The sequence below is a fragment of the Myotis yumanensis genome, unplaced genomic scaffold, assembly GCF_028538775.1.
Source record: "Myotis yumanensis isolate MYYU_CA2020_CCGP unplaced genomic scaffold, mMyoYum1.0.hap1 SCAF_10, whole genome shotgun sequence".
Classification (NCBI taxonomy): domain Eukaryota; kingdom Metazoa; phylum Chordata; class Mammalia; order Chiroptera; family Vespertilionidae; genus Myotis; species Myotis yumanensis.
Genome location: NW_027223761.1, coordinates 74,495,668 through 74,515,362, shown reverse-complemented (window position 1 = coordinate 74,515,362; position 19,695 = coordinate 74,495,668). Strand labels below are relative to the sequence as shown.

The 19,695-nt window shown below is 37.0% G+C and overlaps 1 protein-coding gene across 1 annotated transcript; it reads right to left on the bottom strand.

Moving 5' to 3' along the window:
- Positions 1–4,443: 4,443 nt before the first annotated feature.
- On the bottom strand, positions 4,444–18,091 carry LOC139017504 (caspase-12-like). The gene is given in 9 exon segments (XM_070426016.1): positions 4,444–4,614; positions 5,196–5,295; positions 5,641–5,750; positions 7,466–7,591; positions 8,252–8,486; positions 9,602–9,733; positions 9,735–9,775; positions 15,807–16,055; positions 17,892–18,091. Coding segments are annotated over 8 exon segments (999 nt in total). The 5' UTR covers positions 17,899–18,091; the 3' UTR covers positions 4,444–4,614; position 5,196.
- Positions 18,092–19,695: the final 1,604 nt, after the last annotated feature.

Genomic DNA, 19,695 nt, shown 5'->3' with positions numbered 1-19,695 from the left:
AAGTGGGATTATTGGGTCAATTGGCAGTTCCATTTTTAATTTTTTGGGAAATTCCATACTATTTTCCACCAGTCTGCATTCCCACCAGCAGTGAACTAGGGTGCTCCTTTCTCCACATCCTCAACCTCACTTGTTTGTTGATTTGTTTTTGATAGCCATTCTGACAGGGGTGAGGTGATACCTCATTGTTGTTTTAATTTGCATCTCTCTGATGATCAATGACTTTGAGCATTTTTTCATGTGTCCTAAGAATCCTGAAACACCAATCAGAAAGAATATATGCACCCTTATGTTCATAGCAGATCTATTTACAATAGCTAAGATCTTGAAACAGCCAAAGTGCCCACAAGTAGGTGATTGAGTAAGTAATCTGTGGTACATTTATATCATGGAATACTATGCAGCAGTAAAAAAGAAGGATCTCTTATCCTTTGAGACAGCATGGAGGGACCTGGAGAGTATTATGCTAAGCAAAATAAGCCAGTCAGAAAAAGACAAGTATCACATGATCTCACTTATATGTGGAATTTAATGAATAAAATAAACAGATGAACAAAATAGATCCAGAGACATGGAAGCATGGAACAGACTAACACATCTCCAGACTAACACATCTCAGAGGGAAAGAGGCAGGGGCTGGGGGGAGGGGAGACGAAGGAAAAGATTAACCAAATAACTTATATGCATAGCCCATGGACACAGACAATGGTGAAGTAGGCCTGGAAGGGGGAGTGGGGGGCAGGGTGGAGGGGTCGATGAGGAAAAAAGGGGACAGGGGACATCAATAATACTTCCAGCAATAAAGATAATTTTTTTTAAAAAAGAAAGAGTGAAATACAAGGCACTCATTGAGGGCAGCTGGGGCAAGGACATGGTGGAGACCTCCCACCTCAGCAATCAGCCCTAGATTGGCTTTCCCCAGATTTTTAGGCTTATGCTGTTTGTATTACAATGATTTATATCTCTGCTACTCATTTTAATCCTAGGCAATTATTTTTTTTAAAATGAAAGTCATACAATAGCTTGTACAGTATGTTTCTAAATATATATGGAGAGAGAGGGAGAAAAACAGCAAGATGAAAGAGAGGGAACATAAATCATTCCATGGAACACAGATTTTCTTTTTTTCCTTATAGCTTTCCAATGTAATGGGGTATTTTTACATAGTCTTGATGCTCTCAAGATTAAAACAAAATAAAGCCTTTATAGTGCTTATACAAATTGGCTTTCATCTACAGATTGAAAGTTAAAATAATGAATACTGACATGTCGACATGGTATATTGGTAATGTTTTAAAATGTTTACACTGATCATTTTTAAAAGCTACTATTGAGGAATAGATTCAGATTGGTCTTTATATGTGTTTTTAGGTGAACTTATAAGTGAGCTATTGGATAAAACATTTTTAGATATGCTAGGGTTCATTAAAATATGATTTATAGTTCATTGAAAAATATGATTATAATTAGCCTATAGCTAAGTTAGAAATAAATAATTATAAATCAAATCAATAGAAATTAAAATAAATTACAATTCAGTCTATAATTACGGGCATTCTAAATCAATATTATCAATATTTAAAATGGAGATTCAATGAATAATTCTAAGTTACAAAGAAAATTTTATCCTAAAAACATAATCACTGCTTAATATCAGGATACCTGTGACTGTAATATCAGTAGTTCAAATAGAAAGATAATAACTTTCTTTTTATTTACTATATTCAATGTAAGGGCTCAAAATAGTATTCATTCCTGAGAGGGTGATGAACCATATGAAAAATAACAATATAAATGTACATTTTATTTAAAAAAATCTACCTTAGATCAACAGGAAACATAGTTAGTTATGAAATACTGTAAGCCTTTCCATTAAAATAATAATTAAGGATGCCCAGTATCACTGTTTTAATTGTTTTATATTATCTAAAGCTATATTATAAATATAGAACTTCATAAATGTAAAATAAAAGCTGTGGATATTGGCAAGGAGGAGACAAATCTATGATTTGCAGGTGATGACATTTTATATGTAGAATTTTTAAAGAAAAACTAAGGGAAAAGTTTTCTAGGTCAGTAAATGTTCAAAATGGATGCTGAGTTAAGTTTATATATATTCTTATCTAAAAAGTTAATGAATATATATATGAAGAAAATATAAACCTTTGCTTAATGATTTAAAAAAATGTGGCTTAATGATTGTATAAAACATGATCCTAGGTAACCAAATGAACCTATTTACATCCCATTCAAACCTCATTTTAATTGTCAGAAAACGTATAACATCATTCTAAAATTCACCTGGGAGCATGCACAAAAATAATTAAGGCAAATGTGAATAAGGGAAGACTAATGAAGATTATAAAACCACGGTGATTAACAGTATGATGTGGCACAGCCCCGAACATTAAATCAGTGCATGTAACAGTAATGACTTCTGCCATAAACAGTTGTCCATTATGTGACAGAGAGTGCAAAAGAGAGCCATCATACACAGCCCGTCACACCTGCTCTATAGAGTCAAGTGTTAGTGTACCTACTTTGAACCTAAAACTGGCATCAGAGAAGTTAACTAATTTATTTTAAGAATGCCACAATTCCTATTTTATATATAAATGCAGGCTATAAAAGAACTCATTCCACATTGGAGATGCTATTCAGAGACAATGATTTTCTTTCTATTTTTGTTTTCTTTTTAAGGGAAAATCAGATTACCTATTGCATGCTCACATTAAGGTTATTGTTTTGTCTGAGGTGTTTTTGATGTTGGTTTGAGTGGACTTTAATCAGTTACAGTCAAAGATTCTCTAACATATATACCAAAGTCTAGTATCTTAATTTTACTTCCTTCATAAACAAATAGCCAAGAGCACATCCTAAACCAGAGGTGAGGAACCTTTTTTCTTTTAAGGGTCATTTGGATATTTATAACATTATTTGATTAAGATAATTCACTTAATGTAAATTTATCTTGCTATGAAAAAAAACACACACTCCTAGATTAATTGAATTTTAAGTCCTGTCTGCATTTGCCTTGGCAGGGCCAGACCAAATGATGTCACAGGCCTTACTGGGCAGGTGGGCCTGATGGTCCTCACCCTGTCTTAAACTAATGTTAAAGACAATATTACAATCTATAAAATATTAAAAAATGATTCATGTAGTATATCTTTCATATCCATTGGAAGATATAATGTGGCTTGTAATACTGCAATCAATAATATCCTCAGTATGGAAACCCATAGTTCATAGCAAAGAACTTACATATATTTTAGAAAAATATTTTTAAAAATCTAAATACAATGATAGGAAAATATAGATGGAGTAGTAAACTATTTAAGTTTGAAAAATAGAAGCAAATTGAAATGAATGTAAGTGAATTACTAAAATTGTGTGTTTTATATAATATCATACACAACAGTTGTTATCAAACAACTAAGAAATGCTTGCTAACATATGACTATGAACTAAAATGTTATTATACAGAAAGTATTTCCACAGTTACTGAGAAAAATACACAAAACTTGTGTGTAACAAAATAGAAAGACAATATGAATTAATAATTCACATTAAAAGCTAGCTAGTAAAGGTGTTAAAAGTCCAATCAATGATAATAATAAAAATATACTAATGAAATTGACTATTTTCATCTATTATATTAGTAACTTTATTGAAAAGAGACACTTAATTTATTTGTCAGTACTTATCTTAAATATCTTATATTCAGAGAAGTGGGCACAAAATTTCGCCAATAAAAAGTGTAAAAATATTTACATTTGCATCTAGAAATTCCACTTTTTGGAATATAAGAAAATAAACCCAATATTATAAGAAAATAAACCTATACTTAGACTAAGTAAAATCTTAAAAATATTTATCATCACACAGTGTGCAGGAAATCCATATTAAAAAAGACATTAAAAGTAAGTAAAAGTTTAAATAATACATAATGAAATGCCTGATGGAATATTACAAAATCAAAAATAGTATTTAGGTTATTTTTATTGCTATTAGTGAGAGTTATCACAAAATAATAAAAGAAAACAGAAACAGAATTGATACAAAATCAAGGAACTTTATAAAATTAGCAGGTTATTACAAATAGAGTTAAGAGAAAGTTAAGAAGTATTATTCGTTTTTTTAAGATATTTTCTTATTATTTTAGAGAGAGGAGGAAGGGGGAGAGAGAGAAACATCAATATTAGAGTGATGCATTGATTGGCTGCCCCAATAGGGGATGGAGATGCAACAGGGGCAGGTGCCCTGACCAGAAATCCAACTGGCAATCCCTCAGTGCCTGGATGATGCCCAACCAACTGAGCCACACAGGCCATGGCAAGAAGTATTATTTCTTCATGAAAAATATTTTTATGTTTCTCTATACTTAAAATTTGTTTTGCAGTGAGCATGAATTACCTTTATGATAAAATGAGAAAACAAGCATACTTTTAAAGGAACTTTATTGAGCATTAATTCAATAACAGTAAGATGGTGATTTTTAGCCTGGCATTTGTAAAGGGTAGGCAATTGAATGTTTGGTACAAAAATATTCTTCATGAAAAATTGACCTTTTAAAGTAGTAGAATCATAGAGACCATAATGTCTCCATTTGTCCTAGAAAAAGTAGATAGAGAATGTTGTTATTAGTAACTAGAAGTAAGATATAAATAGAACTAATTTCTACTATGAGATATATCTTCACAAAAGGGCTATGTATCTATCATGCCCAAACAAGACAATCTTTACCAGGGCCTCACTGCCTCAGTGTAGATTCATCAGCAGTCATTGACATTGTGGCACTAGCAAGGCTCATGTCAAACAGAGTAGGGATATGACTCAGCAAAACAGGCTTTTTGGGAAGGAAGCCAAAACACCAGCTGTATGTAACATGTCCCATTGTTTTGTTTAGTGCATGCATCAGAACTAAATATTTCCTACTTACTGAGTAGATTTTTGAGAGAAGTAAGGACTGAAGAATTGTCTATCTGGACTTAATTTCTTATGCAATCATTTTATTTGCATTTATTATGCAAATAAAACCAGGGTTCCTCCAAGGGCCATTAAAAAAGGGCAGATAAGGTGAGCCTTAGTGATGATTGGGCAGCAGCACTCTATCATTGCTCCCCATTCTATCTAGACTTTATGTAAAGACTCTGAGCAGGAAGCACCCAAGTCCACTTCTTGGTTACATTTACCTTAGTTCCCAGGGAAGAGGTAGAAATACCGTGTCATGGATACTCTTTCAATCGTTGGCATCTGGGCCAGTTCCTTTGGTGTCTCAAATGAATGTTGAACCTAAAGTAGCCAAGAAAGCCTTTAGAGATTTTTGAAAGAGGAAATTTGAACTTTTCACTTAGGGGTCAGGCTAATTTTTACATGATATAAACAGAAATTTTAGCATCCTTGGATATAGTGCATACACAACAAAATTAGTACCTTCAAAAACATTCCCTGAATGAGCAAGGCTACTAGAATTGGAGAAACTCACACTGGTTCCATGTATTACTTCAAAAAACTGAAGTAAACTTGGAATACAGAAAAGAGCATCAAAGGGGCTTAAGGCTTCAGGATTCCTGAAAACATTTTGTAAATGTTTCTACAAAATGTTCTGGGGCATGGAATAAAAGGAGAAGATCCTACCTTTCGAAAAATCTCCTCCAAATGATGACACCAAGCATATTCCTTGAAGTGGTAGATAATTTGGGAAATGAAGAAAGAGCCAGTTTTGACCCCTCTCCAAGAGCTATTATCTGCAAATAAAAAGTATAAAAATATTGAGTTATGCAGACATTGGTTAAGTATGAAAGCCTCCTAAAGCTGTAGCTTTTAGACAAAGTTTGATTTTAATGCTTTGGAGGAAAGAGGGAGGCCAAATCTGGATAAAGCTAGGACCACAGGTTTTTATAGCAGTTCAAAGAAAACCACCATGGACCCTCAGTCATAAATCCCCTTGACTTTATTAGTAGCAGGGCCAAGTTATGGACCTTAGGATTGAACATAGTGGAAAAAGACATATATCCTTTCAGCACCTACTACACAGTATAAAAAAGAATATAGCCCTTGATGTTCTTTGACTCTGGGTCTTCTCTTCATCTATACTATTTCCTAGTATAATTTTTTTACACTTAAAGTTTTATTGTGTGAATATCTATTGAATTACTACTCCTCTTTACCACTGCAAAGTGATCAATTATCTTCTATCATAAAAAAGCAAATATTCTAATTGTCAGTTTATCTGCAGCTATCTTTCTATTTCTCCTTTCTTTTTATAGTTAAGTTTCTCAAATACATCTCTACTCACCATCTTCTTTTTCTCCCAGCCTGCTCACTCCTGTCTAGCTTCTCCCTCCCACACTATATTTACCGAATGACTTTCTGCAAGGTCACCCACATCCTCCAAGTCACCCACATCCTCCAAGTCATTAATCTAATGGTAACTCATTGGGCCTCATCTTTACCTGAGCTCTTATTCACATCAGAAACTATTGGTAACTCCAGCAGATTCTTTCTAAGTAACTCTGACAACACATACTCCTAGTTTTATTTTTTATTCTCTGACCCTACCTTCTGAGTCGAATTTTTTAAATATATTTTTATTGATTTCAGAGAGGAAAGAAGAGGGAGAGAGAGAGAGAGAGAGAGAGAGTGAGAGAGAAACATTAATAATGAGAGAGAATCATCAATTGGCTGCCCCTTACATGCCCCACTCTAGGGATGGAGCCCACAACCCAGACATGTGCCCTGACTAGGAATCGAACAGCCACCTCCCAGTTCCCAGGTTGATGCTCAACCACTAAGCCATGCTGGCTGGGCCTGAGTCTAATTTGATGACTAATATTTCTAGCTCTGATCTTGAACTCTAGAGTTCTTCAAGTCTTTGATCTAGGATTCCATCTCATTCTGTTCTCTGTTTCTAGATAAGTTTATCTATTTTTAGAATATTAAATATCAACCTTAAGTGAGCATCTCCCAAAATTCTAACTCTCCTCTGAAATATACAGCTATGTAACTCTTTAAATCACAGGCCAAGAGATTCTAGGATATGTAGTACAATTATAATTTTCTTGGTTCGCTCATTTAATTGCTAGTACATGATCAGGTAAACCAAACCATGAGAAGATGATACATTTCTGTGCCATGGAGATATATATATATATATATATATATATATATATATATATATGAAAAAACACAAAAACAAAAAAATAACCTCTTACTTTATTTATAGTTAGACTATTTTAAGTCTGGATCTTCCTTGACCTTCTGTGTAGTTTGAAAATTTCCTCCAAAATCAGGACTTGTAACTTTCTAGTTATGTAAATTTTAATATTTTAAATAGATCTTCCACCAACAATATCTCATTATAGAGGAGATGTTCTTAAAATAGTGATAAAATATTATCATGGCCTAGCCTATAATCTAGGAACTAGTAGGTTGAGAAAGTGTTCTCTATGAAGTCACTTACGTGGAGTTGATGATTTGAACGCAATGAAGTCCTTCTCCACGTGGGTCTTTGTAACAGCATCACTCCAGAAACACTTCAATGCAGAGGCTTCTCCCATGTCTGGCACCCAAACAATCCCATCACCTCCTGAGAGAGACATCCGTGTCATATGAAAGATGTTATATTCAAACACATACATAGACACACACATAACATACATTTTTTTACCATTATACTTTTACTTCAATACATTTTAGTACAGCATTTATTAAAAATGAAAGTATCTTCTTACTGTTAGAAAGACTACCTCACTGACTATGAACCATAAAAAGCCCACTTAACTTTAGAGTAAACTTGTTGACGATATAGTCACAAATGATAGGGGCATTCCTGATTAGGCTACTTATAATTTCTTTAAGAATAATACAAACTTGCCCTAACCAGTTTGGCGCAGTGGATAGAGCGTCAGCATGTGGACTGAAGGGTCCCAGGTTCGATTCCGGTCAAGGGCATGTACCTTGGTTGCGGGCACATCCCCAGTAGGGGGTATGCAGGAGGAAGCTGATCGATGTTTCTCTCTCATGGATGTTTCTAACTCTCTATCCCTCTCCCTTCCTCTCTGTAAAAAGTCAATAAAATATATATAAAAAAAGAATAATACAAACTTAATACAATTCTGGACTGGGCCTGAGAGTAGTAATGAAATGTTTTTTTCTCACCCATCTCTGAGAAAAAGAAGGCTGGACATCATACGAATAGGAAAAAAAGTGTAAAGCTACTCCCTGATTTCCCCCAACTCAGACTCACTTCCTCTGCAAGCCTGCATGATGATGATCTTGGGTTTGTCTCTTAGACTCTGGCAGTTACGGTTGTTGAAAATTTGGAAGATTGTATCATCGTGAAGTATATCTGGTTCTTCTCCTCTGTGTTTTGTCCCACAGATTCCTTCCAGGACACCGTGTGACATAAACACCAAGATTGTACTGTCCGAGGATCGGTGCTCTTTGCGGGCAGCAAACTCACATAGCACTGCTATCATTTCCTGAAAGAGACTCCAGAATCATGATGAAGGAACTCTCCATATATAGTTTGCAACTGAATAGTAGATGGAGTTAACAAAACGGTGCAGGCAACAAGGGATCAGGTGATTTGGACTCAAGGACGATGCTGGGAGATGAAATAGAACAGTGGTTCTCAACCTGTGGGTCGCCAACCTGTGGGTCGCGACCCCTTTGGGGGTTGAACGACCCTTTAACAGGGGTTGCCTAAGACCATCAGAAAACACATATATAATTACATATTGTTTTTGTGATTAATCACTATGCTTTAATTATGGTCAATTTGTAACAATGACAATACATCCTGCATATCAGATATTTACATTACGATTCATAACAGTAGCAAAATTACAGTTATGAAGTAGCAACGAAAATAATTTTATGGTTGGGGGTCACTACAACAGGAACTGTATTAAAGGAACTGTATTAGGAAGGTTGAGAACCAATGAAATAGAATGAAGGGCAAGTGACATGACTAGTCTCCAATAGGAAGGCTTAGTTTTCATCTGTTTCATATGTTGGAGTTTCTGTAAGTTTTCATTAAAAAAGAGAGTTTTCTTGACAAAAATTATAAACACTTAACAAATTCACTCATCATGGAACAACAGAAAGTTAGGTTTACATGGTTTGTCTAAAGTTACCCAGGATATTTTAGGCAGAGCCAGAATCATAACTCTGTGTGTGTGTGTGTGTGTGTGTGTGTGTGTGTGTAAACTTGTTTTTGTTTTTTGATACATACGTGCCTTTACATTTAGACACATGATACTGAAATTATAAAAATCTCATGAGCTCATTCTGTAGGTATCAGGCAATTTTAGGGCCCAGGTCTTTTGTTTCACCAATACTATCAAGTAATAGATTTTCTCTCAGATTGAGACCTTTAGAGAGATCCAGAATTTTAGTGAGATACTACTACTAAAAGGTACTCTGAACCTTTGCTATGAGACTGCACTTGAGGAGGCAGAAATCCAGGAGACCCTATTCTTGAACAAATATAATTCCTATAACATATGCATATTTTGTTCGTATCGCTGCTAAGGAAGAAGTTCAAAACTGTTTAGGATGGTAGGAAGTTTGTCCCACTTTCTTGAGTGCTTACCAGGGCTGTAAGATTCTCTTTTACAACCACTGAGTATCCAAGGCTTTCTAGCAGGTCTTGCATCCCCACAAGGTCATCTTCAGAACCCCATCGTTTACAAAGATGATCAAAATCTTTGTTGTGGATGATGAGGGCCAGGCGGGTTCTGCCCTCTTTCTCCATCACTGGATAAATCTGCAATTAACAAACACAGAATTAGTTGTCCCAGGCCTCCTCATTTTTGCCTCCAAAGTGCATAGAAAACAGACCTTTTCCCATTACAGAATGGATGGCTGAAGAGCTTAGGAATGGAACTACTCTATGTCCTTATGAGGAAAGAGGACCATAGACTGAACACATGTAGTAGGAACTTGGCATTGGTTAGGGGTTTAGAATGTGTTCCAGGATGGGATGGAAGAGACAGGAAAGGTAATGTGAGGATCACTTATTAGAGAGCATGATTAGATAACATCCTATGATTTTTACATGAACTAAAATTCCCAGTGTGTCACTAGTATCTTGTTTAAGTGGGCAAATTGTGTTTCTCCCTATTCCAAAGTAAAATACCTCATCTGCCTTTGTTGTCTTCAGTCTCTGGAAATGATTAGGAGGACAAAGTTTCAACTTATGGATGGGTTGGGAAGCCTGGGTTTCCTGAGGAGCTAAAAGAGAAAAAGCAAAACAAAAACAAACCCTCATTAAGCAATAATGTCCACTGCTTTGCAATCATGCATCTCTGTTGAGTGGGCTTTCATTCTTAAGAATTGCTTACCACCATCTCACCCAACAGCTTAATATAATAAAAATGTTTTCTATTTAAATTACTAAAACAAAAACTTAAATATCCCCCCTCTTTTCTTTCTGCCTCTTCGTGACCTCCACTATATATTTCTGTTTTTGTTAGTGCTCACAGCATTGACTAATCTTTAAAAGCCAACTCATTACATTCATATAAACACAGTACCTAAGATTTAGAAAGAAACCTAATGTTCATTTGGCCTAGTCAAGTTACCGTTCAGATATTTGAATGCTGCATACAATACCCCTATTTATTACTACCATTCTCTGAAATAGCTCTACTAACAAGTTACTTAAAGCATTCTAAATCATTTTTGAATAGTTCTGAATGTTGTAAAGTGAGAACCTTCTAAGTATTGTTATGTATTTCTCACATTGTTATCACAAAAAATCTAATTCCTTTCCCTGTGAAAGCCCATGAATTCTCCTGACTTTAATTTATCTCCACATTATTTTATATAATTGTCTCATCTAAAAAATTATTGTATTTTACCTTGTGCTTATTGTACTGTAAGCTTAAGTAGGACAGGAAAGTGTCTTTAATCTTTGTATTTCCAGTATCTAGCAAGATAATGTGGCACACATTAATGATATCTGGCACAGTTTATAACTGCTTGTTAATGAATACAGTAGTTATCATCAACTTGAAAACAGCTACCAAGTATCTCCTGGTTTCTTGTTTTTCCTTAATACAACAAACCTCTGTTCCTTTTAATAGTTTTTGCATAAAAATGATTTCATTTTTAACCAACGAATCCATCAGTTCACCTACATATCTACCCACCTAATCTATTTTTCCTCCTACTACAAATAAAGACAAGTTCTTCCTCCAATAAGAGTGGTACCTCTACTTATGCTCTGAGTTCCATTCCCTCTCACCCACAGGACTTGACTCAGGCATTTTTTTAGCTGTGCCTTCTCCACCATCAACTTCTCTCACTCTCCCCACTGTGTTATCCCCATTGGAATAGTAGCATGACTTCATATCAAGTTATCTGTTAAAAACTCCTACCCTTGACCTCACTTCCCCTCCAGCTATTGTTGTCCCATTTCTCTTGTCCACTTCTCAGCCCAACTCCTTTTAAGGTTTTGTCTATTTTCACTATTTTTCTTTTTTCAACTCATTTTTTCTCCTGGATGCAATATAAACTGGCTAGTATTCTCACCACTTAAAGTACTTGTTATCAAGGTTACCAAAAACCACTTTTTCCCTTTCTCATCATTTAACATCTTATTTTTTGAAAGATGTTTCTGGGCTTCTGGGATGCTGCATTTTCCAGCATTCTTTCTAAATCTGTCCCCACTGGTGACTCTTCCTCTTCTGCCATACGTCCAAGAGTTGGGTTGTTCTATGTTGGAGCCTCTGTTGTTCTCTATCAGCATTTCTCCTTTGTCAAAGGATGGCCTCTGTCAGTCCTGCCGCTGGAATTCTATCTACCATTACATGTGAAGAATCCCAAAATGTATTCCCATCCCTGATTCTTGTGCAAAATCCTGTTTACACAACATCTGCCTTGGATATAGCACGTTTCAAACTAAACATGTAGTAAAGGCTCCTGATATTTGTCCACTCCTGTAAATCTGTTTCTCCTGATTTTACTCTGAATGACAACTTTTCGCTATCTCAGTAAGTGGTACCTAGTTGTCCAGCCAAACAACCTAGATAGAACCACCCTTGATTCTTTCACTTCTTTTATTAGCCCACACCCAATTCATCTATAGTTTCTGTTGATTCTACCTCCAAAATAGATCCCAAATTTAATTCCCTGTCATAATCTCTATTACTGCAGTTCTAAACTAAAAGCTATTATCTCTTAACTGAAATATGCAAATAGGCTTCAAGTAGCTTTTCTGACTCTATGCTTGTTTATCACTCCTCTTAAAAACTCCTTAAATGTTTTCTATTGCAAACAAAATCCAATTCTTTCCACTCTCTAAAATGCCCCAAAATGGCATTGCAGCAATAGTCTGACTCCTTAGCTGCTTCTCCTACCACATTCTAGCTAATTTCATGCTCTTCAGCCAGATTGACCTTTTCTATGACAAGATCATTCCAGACTCAGAGCCCTTGCTCTTTTTTTGCTTTTCCATGGAATGTTTTTGCATTAGAGTTTGGCAAAACTATTGCTCAGGTATGTACTGAAATATCACCTCAAGAGAGTTCTCATAACTATCTGCCCTGGTTCATGTACCTCCCACCCACCCCAACATCTCTCTATGGGCGAATCCGCTTTTCTCATGTATGTTCCCTGAAATTATGCTACTTCGTTTCTGCATGTTCATTACATCTCTGCCTTCACTACATTATAATTTCCATGTAAGCAGGATCTTTATATTGCTTATTGCTATAAACACATTAATTAGAATAGCATATTGTAGGTTTTCAATGAACAGATGCATATATGTAATATAAGAATAGATATAAGAATGAATACAGATTATAAAGTTTTTATTCCTTTGTTTGTTCAGAACTTCTGAAGATCTGCTACTCAGAAGATAACACTATCACTACTCCCTTTCTAGACACTGTCATTCTTTAATGTGACCCCATATTTCATCAGGTTCTTTGGTGACCACATAGTATGTGTGATTCATACTGTTTTGTCTTTCTAATGTACTTTTCTTAACCACATCTTTATTCTGTTATGTGCAGTTGCTAGTTGCTTATATCTTAGATGTTTTATGAATCCCTTTGAATATGTTATTAATCCCGTTTAAAAATTTGAACCTCAGAAAAGCTGAGAAATAGATACCAGAGAACATGTGTAGTTGGTGGCAGATGGACTTAATGCATAGATTTTTGGGGGGAGGGGTTACTCCATTTCTATTTCCACTGTGCAAAAGGCCTTTTTATATGCCCTAGCTCAATTAGTGTCCTTATATGTCCATTATATTACCTGTAAGAGGTAGAATCGATGCCTGGGACACACCAGCATGCTCCTCAGTTTCATCATCTTCATTTTCACTTCCAGATTCTTAGAATTAAAGAGAGGAATACATGTGTTAATCTTACTTTTGAGGGACTTTGTTAGGGGCAGAAGGGAAAAATACCTGATTTCCTGAACCTAAATTCAGTGGTCTTTTCACTATAACATAGGGCCGCTGTATAGCTGCCTTACGCCAAGTAATGTATGAGGGCTCCCATGAGCCACTGGGTTTTGATGGCAGTTACCTGTTGGAGGGAGAGCCAATGTGTGGACTGATTCAGCTTTTTCCTCATCTTCATTTTCTTCACTTTCATTTTCAGATTCTGAGGTGAAATGAACAAAATGTTAAGCATCGATGCTCTACTCTGACGGTTATTTCCAAAGACGAAAATTGATTGGGAACACGGGTTTTCTAGGTCTTTACCAGAATATATTCTGACGACACTAGAAGTTTTCACCTGTGAGGTGAGACTTGGAGGCAGTTACCTGTTGAGGAAGAAGACTCACTGTTCTCAGATTCACTGTCCTCAGATTCACTGTCCTCATTTTCATGATAAGCTGCCAAAAGAAAATAAATATGCATTAGTGGAAGTAAGTTTCTAGAGCCTACACACTTCAAAATCTTCACCTAGCATTGCCAAGGAAATTACTATGTTGAGCAGATAGCATATGAAGCATGGAGATTTGGCTTATTCTTTAAACTCCAAATTTGTTTTAGAGGACTGCTATCTTCTACAAAGTGAAGGAGGAGGCTGAGTTTCCACAAAATAAGGAATAGGTCATTATCTTCCTGTTTATTTAATACAAGGAATCATTAAATTATTTAATCAAGGCCTTTCTTCAAAAGCATTTTTCATTTCGAAGAGGAAAAATACATCTCTACAAAAATTCATCTTGCGACAACAGCGACAACAACAAAATAATCCCTGAGGGATGTTGGAAGGATTTGGAATATACCCATGTGTATGTTTTATGCTAGAGTAGGAATCAGCAAACTATGCCCTGTGGGCCCTACTCAGCCCTACACCTGTTTTTGTAAATGAAATGTTATTGGAACACATCCACACTCATTTTGTACTTATTGTATATTGCTGATTTCATGCCACAACAGCAGATTTGAGTTGTGTTCTGGCAGAGACCACATGGTTCAAAAAGCTTAAAATACTATCTGTCCTTTCAAAGGAAAGGTGTGGCCGACCCATGCTCTAGAGAGAAAGACACATGTATGTGTCAAATTGCTTATCTCCTTTTTTAACACAGATAAATACAGATTCTTAGAGATATATCTTTTGGGATTGTTGATGAAAGGGGCCACATGCTGACCTGACAAGCTCAGGGAAGGCGGGCATGGCAGTCTTGCAAATCCAGAGACGTAAAGTAACCACAAAGGATGGTCTGAAATTAAACTTTAAAAGCAGTAATGGCGGGCAGTTACATCCTAGGCCGGTATCTTCACTGACAAGGTCAACCTTTACCTTAACTGAGCTCATCTGTCTTTTTGCATCTGTGATAACAAACCCTTGAAATGTCTGGGTAATTTGTAACTTCCCTTTTTATGGAGCCCCTGAGGCACAACCAAATGTGCTGGGCGCCAGGACAGAGACCACAAATTCCTTCATTATCATGTTAATTGATCCTGTACCCACCTAAGTGTGTGTCCATCATTTTACTTTTTATCCAATCCCAGGGGTTTCCCTGCTTTGCTTTATCCCTCCTCCTTAATCTATCACCAATGAATTTCATGTAACCTACCTATGTCCCTCCTTTGATTGCAATGTATAAATACAAATGTAACCAGTCATTCTCTGGAGCATTATCTCAATTCCTTGAGGCTCTGCTTCCTGGCATATGTCGACAGTTTGGCTCAAATAAACTCACAAAAATACTTTATAGGTTTCAATGGTTTTTTACTTTAACAGGCATAGACCACCGCTAAGCAGAAGATAATGTTTTATTTTGGGTTTTTTTCCATTGGATATTCTATATCTTGGAATGACTCTAATGACTATAGTGTATGGCCAGAGTAGCACAGATTAGCTAAAAGATCTCATTAAATCTAACACAACTCCAGCACCATTGATTGATTCATTTAACAAATATTTACTCAGCACCTATCAGGTGCCATTTCTGTGGATTGGGATATATTCTTAAACAAAGCAGACATATATGCCTCATGGAGTTTACATTTCAGCAGGGAGAGAGATGCTATAATAAATACATAAATAAATGGATAAATAAATAAATAAATAAATGTTATGGAATGATTGAAGGTGACAATTGCTAAAGAAAATGTGCATCAGTGTAAAGTGATTGGGGATGTTGGAACAGGGACAGCAGTAGATCAGGGCATTTTGAAATATTAAATGAGAAAATCAGGCAAAGAAGGTACCAGAGATGTGGACAATTCATGCTCCACATGTGAATAGAAATAAGAAAAGAAAAAGGGTGTAATGAGAGTAGATAAAGAACTAGTTACTGGCCCTTTGGTCTGAGATACTCACTCAAACTCAGTAGTTTCTTGGGGTTGAAGATATTGTCCATAAGTATCTTGCCTGTCATTTCAGTTTTCTCACTGATATCCTCAAGTAGACTTTCAGTCTTGTTCACAATGATGCCCACTCCTTCTCCCAACCTTTGTAACTCATCCTTATTGATAACATTTTTTTCTATCAAATCATCAAAAAAGCCATCGATCATGTTCCTGGCAATTGACTTCGCCTTATAGATGGGATCTTCTTTCTGTCTCTTGTCTGTGAAAACAATAGAATTTTAGATATAGACAAGACCTTCCATAGGTTCCAGGTAGTGGTTCTCTAATGTAAATCAAGAATCTAAAAATCTTGATAAGCAAAAGCTGCCTGTACCCCATTCACAAAAATTCTGATTTCATAGGCCTTGGTCCTGGGTAGCTCATTTTGTTAGAGCCTTATCCTCATAAGCCAAGGTTGCAGGTTTTATCCCTAATCAGGGCACATACAAGGTCAGGTCACATACAAGAATCAACAAATGGCCCTTGCTGGTTTGGCTCAGTGACTAGAGCATCCACTTGAGGACTGAAGGGTCCCAGGTTCGATTCCTGTCAAGAGTACATGCTCAAGTTGCAGGCTCAATCCCCAGTGGGGGCATGCAGGAGGCAGCTAATCAAAGATTCTCTCTCATCATTCACCTTTCTATTTCTCTCTCCCTGAAATCAATAAAATATATATATATATTTTTTAATATATTTTATTGATTTTTTACAGAGAGGAAGGGAGAGAGATAGAGAGTTAGAAACATCGATGAGAGAGAAACATCGATCAGCTGCCTCCTGCACATCCCCTACTGGGGGTGTGCCCACAACCCAGGTACATGCCCTTGACCGGAATCAAACCTGGGACCTTTCAGTCCGCAGGCCGATGCTCTATCCACTGAGCCAAACCGGTTTCGGCAATAATAAAATATATTTTAAAAAAGAATTGCCGAAACCGGTTTGGCTCAGTGGATAGAGCGTCGGCCTGCGGACTGAGAGGTCCCGGGTTCGATTCCGGTCAAGGGCATGTACCTGGGTTGCGGGCACATCCCTGGTGGGGGATGTGCAAGAGGCAGCTGATCGATGTTTCTCTCTCATCGATGTTTCTAACTCTCTCTATCTCTCTCCCTTCCTCTCTGTGAAAAATCAATAAAATATATTTAAAAAAAAAAAAAAAAAAAAAAAAAAGAATTAACCAATGAATACATAAATAAGTGGAACAACAAATTAGTGTTTCTCTCTCTTCCTTCCTCTCTCTCTCTCTCTAGAAATTCTGATTTGATAGATCAGGGTGGATCTATCAAATTTTCATTTTATTTTATTTCATTCTGTGAATTTTCATTTCTATCAGCTCCTGAGGTGATCCCACAGACCACACTTATAATAGCACATATCTTACTCAAGCCTGTTCCCTTTTATAGATGAAGAAACTGATGTTCACAGACTTGAAGCAACTTCACTACGGAGATCCATGATAGCTGACATGGGTCAGTTTTTGTATCATCCATCTATTCACTTCCTATCACATTTATCAATACTTAAGAACACGTGATATTCAATTTGTATAGCAGTAAACATAAACATATTATACTTGTAGGAGAATGCATTTTGTTTCCAGGGGCAAGGCTGAAAGCAGCTTTGTTTGTAGAGACTGAGAGCACGAACCACAGCTGGTTTGCTTGCTGAAAACGAAACATGGAGGAAATGCAAGTTCCTGTGTTTCACAGCAGGGCCTCTCACTCAAACAAGAGGACGCTCTTAAAACGGGCAAGAATTCTAGGGCGGTAAGAGCCCAAAGAAAAGCCTAAAATCACAGGAAAGATTTAAGAACACAGATGCAGATTTTTTTGGAATTTCCTATTTTTCCCCCAAGAAGCTATAACATATTCACTAAAGTACTTTGTGTGTTAGCACAGTCACTTCTGTGACCCACGCTCCCATCACCCACATCCCAGAGTAGAATAGTTTTGTCTGCTGAGTGCCACTTTCGTGGCTCTGCTCCTCTCCCCCAGCCTCCCTCCTGAGCTGTAGGTCCCCCAAAACACAGCCATAAACTGGAAAAACTGCAGTCACTCACCAGCCATTGCTGCGCGGGCTCCCTGAGCAGGAAAAATCTTAAAAATGAAAGCAACTTTCTTTCCTCTCTCATTGGACACGGGTGTGTTTTCTGGTATTGCTTAAGTGGAAACTGCTGCTTCTCAAATTCTCTTCTTCTTTGCCAGGAAAGGATTGGACTCCTGTGATTCATATCTTCTTTCCTTTGGAAAACAGAGCAAAATCTATCTTTTCAGTTTGATATAACAAAGTCAGTGGAAGAAAATACACACACACACAGACACACACACACACACACACACATACACACAGTTTCTATTTTCCATTCTATTTTTAGCACAGTTAATAAATCAAATTGACCCTTACTTGTCTCTGTGCCACCCCTTAACCACTAATTAGAGGGAGGACCAACTTGACTGATGGCTCTTCACCCTTGGAAGTGAAGTGTTAATGTGGAAGGCTTGAAGGGAGCAAGAAACTGACAACTGCACACCTTGACAGGAGCATCACTTTCAAAACCCAAATAAGTCATCTCTTTTCTTCTCTAGTCTATATATATATAAAAAGCCAGTTCCCAAAACACCATAACACCTGGAATAACCAGTCACTATGATGCCCACTGCAACCAGTGAACCAGCCGATTGGGGGTGGGGCTGGCCAGCCAATCTCTGGCAGCCCCTCCCCCTGGCAGGCCCTGCTCCTGATGGGCTCCCAACATCCTGATTGGCCTGCAGCCCCTCCCTCCAGCCAGCCCACCCCAGATAGCCCCCCTCACCCCAATAGAGGGTGAGCTAGCAGGCCAACCTCCTGTGGACCCTCCCACCACCAGTAGCCCCACACACAGAGAGCAACCTGTGGTGGGGGCAGGCCCGGTGAGCAGGCGGAAGAGCTGACCTCTTGGTTCTTCCCCCGCCCCAGCCAACAGCCTCTGATCACCCGATGGCGAATGGGGAACTGGGGGTGGGTGGCGGCGGGGGGAGGGGCTGGCTTCAGGCAGCTGGGGAAGTTGGCCCTGATTGCAGGCCAGGCCTAGGGACCATATCCGTGTACGGATTTTGTGCGCTGGGCCTCTAGTTTATAGATAAAACATTGCATTTATTTAATGTGAATTTTTTGATGAGTTTAGAAATATACCATCACCACAAAGTCTAACATTGTACACACTGCTCTAAAATTTTATATTCAATTTATTCATGTTTCTTTAGACAATGTGCTTTCTGAATCTTGTTGAAAATTTTCCCTACATAAATATCATAAGTATATTTTTCTATAATTTTCCTCCTAATAACTTGAAAGATTTACTTTTTACATTTAGGTCTTTACTCCATCTGGTATATATTTTTGTGTATGGCTTCAGGTACAAAATGTGTGTGTGTGTGTGTGTGTGTGTGTGTTTCTATAAAATAATATCTTGAATCACTCATTATTTTACCTCTGCAACATGACATATTTTATGTTGTTCATTTCCAGCCTTTGTATGATTTTCTGTGTATCTATTTGTCTACCCACGTACCAACTGGATTTCATGATTTGTGTTCAGGCAATCTCCCTACCACGTTTTAATTATTTTTTCTTAGATATTTTTAGTACCTGACCTTTTAAACAAAGAGTACAAATAATGTGTCAAGTTCAATAAAATAACTGGTGAGATTTTCTTTGGTATTCTGTTGTGTTTATAGATTAATTTGGGTAGAAAAAATGATAAAAGTATCAGAACAATAAAATGACCAGAGCGATTGGTTGCTATAATGCCCACTGCAACCAGTGAACCACCTTGATCTGAAGGTGGGGCTGGCCAGCCAACCTCTTGTGGTCCCTCCCCCAAG